At 42.7% G+C, this 8,541-nt stretch overlaps 1 protein-coding gene and 1 pseudogene across 1 annotated transcript; one reads left to right on the top strand and one right to left on the bottom strand.

Moving 5' to 3' along the window:
* The window catches only part of LOC110160420 (NLR family CARD domain-containing protein 3-like), a 197,359-nt pseudogene that overhangs the window by 56,756 nt on the left and 132,062 nt on the right, over window positions 1–8,541 (bottom strand).
* On the top strand, window positions 3,091–5,413 carry LOC110173718 (protein NLRC3-like). Its single transcript, XM_055157747.1, is given in 4 exon segments — window positions 3,091–3,229; window positions 3,334–3,538; window positions 3,626–4,520; window positions 4,522–5,413. Coding segments are annotated over 4 exon segments (2,079 nt in total). The 5' UTR covers window positions 3,091–3,142.

Genomic DNA, 8,541 nt, shown 5'->3' with positions numbered 1-8,541 from the left:
TTACATATTATTATCGTTATTAAGGATTTTTTATATTGACCAGGGATTACATTTATACAGGAAATGCATTTAAGTCAGTAAAGAATGCAAGAATCTCTCCTGAGAAAGGATGGTTTATTAAACAATCAAAGGAACTTACTTTATCATAATAGAAGTCAACATTAAACCTGTTACACACATACACACACACACACACACACACACACAACACTGCACACACACACACACACACACTCTGCATTAACAGGTTAGTACAAACAGCTGTATGTCAGTGAATCTCATTGTGTTCCCTTTTTGCTGAAGCAAATGACAATCCACAATGAAAAAATTATCTTTGCCAAATATGATCAGGTGGAATACCACTGCTTATCTGCAGTATCTGAAAACGTAGCGTTTTCTCCTTGTAGCTTCATTAAATCACTCCATGGCTTCTTTTCCCCTAACAGTAAAAACATTATTTTTATAGTGTTTTATGGAAATCTGTCCAAACATGAAAGTTTGAGCAGCCTTTTCATCGCATTAGCTGCACATTACTAGGCAAATTTTAGCTCAAAACTCTGCGGTTCACACACTTAAAAACAAACGTATTTAACAGTTTTATGGGAGTTATGGCCATATTTTACTTTTACAGTTTTGTTAGTAATGATTTCCTAAAGTTAAAAGCGTGTTACTCACATGTTTTTCCCCACTCTCTGGACGGGCTTTTTGATCCATGTTTTCGCTCCATGTATTCGAACATCTGACTGCCGCGGCACGGTGCATGCTGGGATACAGGAGGCTGCGAAGGATACTCGGATGTGTCCTCCGTTCGCGGCCCAGTCTTGATGGAAATTAGGCCGGTTTTAGGGCTGCATTTGAAGGCTGCATGACATAAAAATTAAATGGGACAGGCCTTGTTTCACTGGAAGTGACATATGTGGCCTTAAAACCAGCATTTGGAGGCTGCAGCCCTCGAATTGGGACACGGCCATTGATGTAGTCGTACTTTTGGTGTTGATATCATTGGGAAATTTGCCATTAGTTGACACAGTTTTCAGGCTCTTTCTCAGAACACTTGACACAGCTCTCACACAAACACACATGCTCACTGAATTCACCTTGTTTTTTCACAGTAGAGGCTTGTTCACACATGAAGAAGGACTTTGAGCCTAGTGAGGACTTCTACTGAATATAGAGACATGAGTGTGATGCACAATTTACACATGTGAATCTGGGGCTGGAAAAGCTTTGCTTTTTGTCTTGAAGCATTACTTTACACATTATGTTTGTGAATAAATGTACACATTACCCATGCCAGGTGAGATTTTGCATTATTTGATGAAAAATATAGCGAGAAATCCATGTTGTCTTTATGTACAATTAGACAAGACATTTCCATCTCACTGGATATATACTGTATACAGGCCTATTCATACAGTCTGTGCTCTGCTCAGGACATTCTCCCTGTTTGACTCATGTGTCAAATCCTTCTCTCTTAGATTTGAGGAGCTCACAAATTGTATTTTTTCCCATTCTGTTTGAGTTTCTATGCTGAAAGTGATAGGGTTGAGGGCAGTGTCCTTTACCACATGAGAACAGACCTGATCTCAGTTGATTGATCTCAGTATTGTCCAGACCAAGTTCATTCTACACTTCTATTTTCTAACATGTTTGGTTCTTTTGGCGTCTCCTCCTTTACATTTGGATTTGAAAGTCTCTTTATGGAGGCACTTGACAAAACTCCATGAGATGAACCATGTGAGCAGTGGGCGGGGCTAAACACTGTGATGTCATTCTGTAGGACTCTGGACTGAGCATGGATCAGAGAGAGCACAGAGAGGACGCAGACCCTCCCACCACCAGCAGGGCGGCGCTGGGAAGTGAAGGCTCTGTTGGACGAATTATAGATTTTAAAAAGGAGCCTGGTCTACAGTAAGTCTGAACCAATGATTAGTTGTGACTGTTGTGTGTGTTTACATGAACTAAAGAAATGTGATGACCAAAAACACCAGGTGTACATGTGTCACTTCAGTGTAGGACGTCTTGTCTTTCTGAGAGAAATCATCTCACATCAGTTTTACATCAGGAAATCCTACCAATGGCTTGAGAGGGCTGGTCTGAAGGACACACAGAGGCTCATTCTGACTGCACAGGAGCAGACCCTGGGCAATCAAACAATAGAGGCCCAGATCTACCAAACCAGACCAGACCTACAGTGTAGGCTGTGCAAAGAGGCTCCTGAGACAGTCCAGCACATAACTGCAGGTGTAAGATGTTGCAGGGAAAGCAAACATGGAGCGACATAACCAAGTGGCGGGCATGGAGAATGACAGAGCAAAGATCCTGTGGGACTTCCAGATACAGACTGACAGGATGGTGATGGACCAACCAGACATAGTGGTGGTGGATAGCCATAGAGCAGAGCTGTGGAGGCAGACATCACAATACCAAGTGTTGCTTAATAGCTAAAGGACTTAACTAATGTAAAACAATCATTGAGACAAGGAGTAAGAAGTTTGACTAGTTTACTGTGAACCAACCTCCCAACCCGGCAAACAATAGCAGGATAGCATCACAGGTAGCAGCATGACAGGAGAGAGAGAGAAAAGCAGTGTCCCAATTCAAGGGCTGCAGCCTCTGAAGGCTGCAAAGGCTGGGTCCTTCATTGGCCATGAAGAGAAAACTACAGTACTAAAAGTGGAAAATAAGGTCCAAATAAGGTCCAAATAAGGTTCCAAAAATCTAATTATAATCACATTTTAAACGTGCATTTAAACATCGACACTGAAGGATCTTCAGAGTGGACTGGATTATTGAGCGTTCGTTATATTCAGTGTCACTGTCAGTATATATATATGAAATGTTCTGTTTCTTTGTTCAAACCATCAGACTGAAGTGTCTGTGGTGAAGGCCTCATGAACACTTTGTAGAACCTCCTGAAGTATCTGACCTGAGTCAGAACAGTCCCATGTGTTTTACTGTGACTGAAGTGTTTTTTCTTCTGTGTCTCAGGATCCACCAGAAACATCCTCCATCTGAACCTGGTCCCAAGCTGTGTGTCCCTCAGGAGTGAGCGCTCGATGGGACCTCCCATTGCTTTTGCCACAGAGCCGTGAGTTTCCACAAGTGTTGAATAAAACAATAGAACTGAAATGAGAGTTTAATGTGTCTCTTTCACAGAGTGGAGCAGATGGATCCAGAGGTCTCCAGTGGTCAGCACCATCACACACAGCTGGACTCCATATTTAAGGTCTGTCATTCACTAAAGTTTGGAAATGTTCAGATGAATGAGAACTTGTTTGACACAGATCTGACACTGACTGCATTTGTGTTGTTTATAATGTGTCTGTTCAGCTTCTGGAGGAGGACATCTTCACTTTTGTCCAGAAGGAGCTGAAGAAGCTCCACAAGGTTCTGAGTACAGATTACCCAGAATGCTTAGAGCCTGTGGAGGATGAGGATGAAGAGCAGAGGAGCAGCAGTGAGGCTGTTCTGAAGATCACACTGAACCTCCTGAGGAGGATGAAGCAGAAGGAGCTGGCTGAGCGTCTGTGGAGCAGTAGGACCATTTAACATATTTAACAAGATGCTCACAGTCATTTTATCTTCTCTGAGACTCAGGCCTGTATCTGTTGTCTTCATTCAGGGAGTTATTCTGGAGTTTGCCAGCGTAAACTGAAGTCTAACCTGCAGCATAAGTTTGAGTGTGTGTTTGAGGGCATCGCTAAAGCAGGAAACCCCACCCTTCTGAATGAGATCTACACAGAGCTCTACATCACAGAGGGAGGGCCTTCAGAGGTCAACCAGGAACATGAGGTCAGACACATGGAAACAGCCTCCAGGAAACCAGGCCCAGCAGAGACAACCATCACATGTGAAGACATGTTTAAAGGCCCAGCTCACACACATGGACCAATCAGAACAGTGCTGACAAAGGGAGTGGCTGGCATCGGGAAAACAGTGCTCACTCAGAAGTTCACTCTGGACTGGGCTGAAGGCAAAGCCAACCAGGACATACAGCTGCTGTTCCCGTTCACTTTCAGAGCACTCAATGTGCTGAAGGAGAGAAGCTTCAGCTTGGTGACACTTGTTCGTCACTTCTTTAGTCAAACACAAGCAGAACTCTGCAGCTTTGAAGACCTCCAGGTGCTCTTCATCTTTGACGGTTTGGACGAGTGCAGACCTCCTCTGGACTTCACCAAAACCAAGGCCCTGACTGACCCCACAGAGTCGGCCTCAGTGCACGTGCTGCTGGTAAACCTCATCAGGGGGAGCCTGCTTCCCTCCGCTCGCCTCTGGATAACCACACGACCCGCGGCAGCCAATCAGATCCCTGCTGAGTGCATCTCCATGGTGACAGAGGTCAGAGGGTTCACCGACCCACAGAAGGAGCAGTACTTCAGGAAGAGGTTCAGAGACGAGGCCGACACAATCATCTCCCACATCAAGACGTCCAGAAGCCTCCACATCATGTGCTACATGCCGATCTTCTGCTGGATCGCTGCCACAGTCCTGGAACATGTGTTGAAAAGCAGAGAGAGGAGAGCTGCCCAAGACCCTGACTCAGATGTACATCCACTTCCTGGTGGTTCAGGCCAAAGTCAAGAACATCAAGTATGAGGGAAGATCTGAGACAGACCCACACTGGAGTCCAGAGACCAGGGAGATGGTGAAGTCTCTGGGAAAACTGGCCTTTGAGCAGCTGCAGAAAGGAAACCTGATCTTCTACGAGAGTGACCTGAGGAAGTGTGGGCTGGACGCTGCAGCAGCCTCAGTGTACTCCGGAGTGTTCACACAGGTCTTTAGAGAGGAGACAGGCCTGTACCAGGAGAAGGTCTACTGCTTCATCCATCTGAGTGTGCAGGAGTTTCTGGCTGCTCTTCACGTCCATCAGACCTTCATCAACACTGGGAACACCCTGCTTTCAGAGAAAACACAGAAGTCTACAAAGTTTAGTGTTAAAAGAAAACTAAAGCATCTTCACCAGACAGCTGTGGACCAGGCCTTAGAGAGTCCAAATGGACACCTGGACCTGCTCCTCCGCTTCCTCCTGGGACTTTCACTGTCGACCAATCAGAGCCTTCTACAAGGTCTGCTGACACAGACAGGAAGTAGCTCCCAGACCAATCAGGAAACAGCTGAGTACATCAAGAATAAGTTGAGTGAGGATGTGTCTGCAGAGAGGAGCATCAACCTGCTCCACTGTCTGAATGAACTGAATGATCGTTCTCTGGTGGAGCAGATCCAACAGTACCTGAGGTCAGGACATCTGTCTGAAGGTGGACTGTCTCCTGCTCAGTGGTCAGCTCTGGCCTTCATCTTACTGTCATCAGAAGAAGATCTGGAGCAGTTTGATCTGAAGAAATACTCTGCTTCAGAGGAGGCTCTCCTGAGGCTGCTGCCAGTGGTCAAGGCCTCCAACAAAGCTCTGTGAGTAACATTTGTTTAACAGAGGATGATTTGATTCAACTTCTACATAAACAATGTTTCATCTCTCCAGACTGAGCAGCTGTAACCTGTCAGAGAGAAGTTGTGAAGCTCTGTCCTCAGTCCTCAGCTCCCAGTCCTCTAGTCTGACAGTCCTGGACCTGAGTGTCAATGACTTGAAGTACTCAGGGCTGAAGATATTGTCTGTTGGATTGAAGAGTCCTCTCTGTAAACTGGAAGAGCTCAGGTCAGAGATACACAGAACTTCACTGGTTCAATGTTCTTTCAGCTCCAACAACATAACCTGATCCACCACTTGCATCCAGCCCCAACAAAAGCCCAAAACAAACTCAAACTCAAACTGCAAATAAACAGAGTACCTTCTCTAGAAGACTAAACCTCAACCTATAGCTTCAGTTAGGGCACCGAGCAACTTTAACACCCAGAAACGAGTGAGCAGTATGGAAACCCTGAACGGCAAGCGTTATTTATTTTATTTTAATTTTTTTTATTAAATTAAAATTGTCTTTCTTTTCTTTTCTTCTTTTTTCCTCCAACAAAAAGAAGAAGAAGAAGAATATAATAACACATTTTCCCAGTAACAACTCATTACGTAAGGCATTGTTGGTTGGACTTTGGTGATGTTTTCCTGTTTAGGTTATGTGGCAAAGTGCTGCACTATCGAGTAAAGGGGTTGGGGTTTGAGTTTTAAGATAGACAGGTTATTTTTTTTAGTTTGTTCTCATGTTTTCCTCATGGAGTGGTGCTGAAAGTGCCCAGTGAAGCTCATTTTCTTCCCAAGCCCAGGCATTGGGTGCTGCACACCCCTTTATGTGATAATGCAGCACTTTATCAACAAAATACAACTAAGCACATTTAAAGTACAATAGAAAAAGCATCTTATGCCTGTATTGTGATCAGAGATGTATTGATCTTCCTTCCTCACATAACTAAGAGAACACCAAAAGTAAAACTCAGGAAAAACTTATGCTTTCAGCAAAAGTGAACCCATCCACAGTTGGAGCAGGTGAGTTCAAAGCCCAGTTTCCCTTCCCACATTCAAACTCAGTGCCTTATGTAATGTGGTGTTGAACTTTGGCATTTAAACTGTACTGGAAAAAAAAAAAAAAGAAAGAAAGAAAACTGTTCCTGCAAAGAAAAAAAGAAAATTTCTGATTTGTTGGTGAAAAAAAAAAAAAAAAAACTGCAAGAAAAAGACAAAAAATAAGTGCCACCATTTCGCCTCCATTTCGACATCTTTTAGTTTTGGCACAATATTTTCACAGACTGGTGGTGGGAGAAGGCATGGTGGGAGGAGGTGCAGTGTGCGCGGCATGGTTTAGTTCTGGTTAAATCCTGTTTTAGTCCTGTTTTAGACCTGGTTTAGACCTGCATATGGGAGGGAGGCTTTGCTCTTTCATGGCCTGGTACCAAATGACCCACAGCCCAGAAGTTTCAGTCTGCAATCATTGCACAGCTTAAAATACAGGTGGTATTTATTTATTAACGTTTTTAAATAATTCATTATTTCATATACATATATATATATATATATATATATATATATATATATATATATAGAGAGAGAGAGAGAGAGAGAGAGAGAGAGAGAGAGAGAGAGACGTGGATAAAATTGTTGGTACTCCTCTGGTAAGAAAAATCAACAACTGAAATAACTTGAAACTGAGAAAAGCAATAATAAATAAAGATTTCTTGACAAATAACAAATGAAAATCAGACACGTTTTTGAATTGTTGTTCAACAGAATTATTTCAAAAAACAAAAAAAATGGTGGTACCCCTAGAAAAGATTGTAAGTAACTGGACAAACCTGGTGTCAGAAAGCTTGGCCTCAGTCATAGGTCATGGGACTTCCAACAGGATAATGACTCAAAACACAGAGCGAAAAACACACAAGAATGACTAAGAACAAAACACTGAACTGTTCTGGAGTGTTCTTCTGTGAGCCCAGATCTCAATTCTATTGAACATCTGTGAAAGGAGCTGAAAGATGCATCTGGAGAAGGAACCCTTCAAACCTAAGGAAACTAGAACAGTTTTCTCATGAGAAATGGGTCAAAATACCTGTTGAACACTCCAGAAGTCTCAGTGACAGTTACAGAAATTGTCGTTTGACTCAAAAGGTTGTGCAACAAAATATTAAGTTAAAGGTACCATAATTTTTGTCCAGGCAAATTTCATTATTTTGTTTTTTCAAATAATTCTGTTGAACCACAGGTGAAAAACAATGTTTGATTTTTGTAGGACAATTTTCAGTATTTTTTTATTTATTAATGCTTTTCTCAGTTTCAAGTTAATTTAGTGATTATTGTTGATTTTTCTTTTATTGCCAGAGGAGTACCAACAATTTTGTCCACGACTGTATATATCAAACCCCTAATAATAATAAATTTTCCCTGTAAGAGGCACAGGCCTAATACAGAAAGATAGTGTCCAGGGGCCTCATTTATAAAAGCATATGCGCTCTCTACCATTGCCAACCGCGGTATTTATGAAACTCGTCTTAAGCGTGGCGTTTTGCTTAACTCTGCGCCAACTCAGGACCTCCTGTAAGCTCTACGCAACGTCTGGAGACACAGGGAAAAAGCGACACTCGTGGAGAGGAGCAGAAGTGAAGAGAGTTTGAGGAAGTGTTTAATCAGGAATTCATCAGAAAATCCACGTATATAAAAGTGGCTTATGTGTGTGTGTGTTTATTGCCTCCTTGGTGATATTGCTGGGGAGTAAATGGACGGCTTTCTTTCCCTTATCCTGTGGCTAAAATGAATCCTTGTATGGTATTTTGTCGAATCCTTCACCTCGGTACCGTAGATAAAGTTGGAGGTGGTTGCGCTAGCAAGCTAACTTCATATGTAGCCGTTCTAGCACTTGGCAAGCCTCAACAACGCTTTTGTTCAAAGTTTTCCTTTAATCTTTGGTACAGGTTCATTCTGTCTTCAGTTATTTCAGTTATAAACTTAGTATTAACAAATCATTTAGTCAGACAGGAGAGTTTGTTTGCCTGCTTTACATGTTTTGGCTCCTTCTTGTCACCTTACTCAGAAGCATCACATGCTAATGTAGTGACGTATCTTGTAAATGGTCACATTTTTCTATAGCGCTTTTCCACCTTCAA

The sequence above is a fragment of the Boleophthalmus pectinirostris genome, unplaced genomic scaffold, assembly GCF_026225935.1.
Source record: "Boleophthalmus pectinirostris isolate CB_2022bp ecotype Guang Dong unplaced genomic scaffold, ASM2622593v1 HiC_scaffold_22, whole genome shotgun sequence".
NCBI classification, from domain to species: Eukaryota; Metazoa; Chordata; class Actinopteri; order Gobiiformes; family Gobiidae; genus Boleophthalmus; species Boleophthalmus pectinirostris.
The sequence above is the reverse complement of the archived record's forward strand: the minus strand, read 5'-3'. Positions and strand labels throughout refer to the sequence as shown.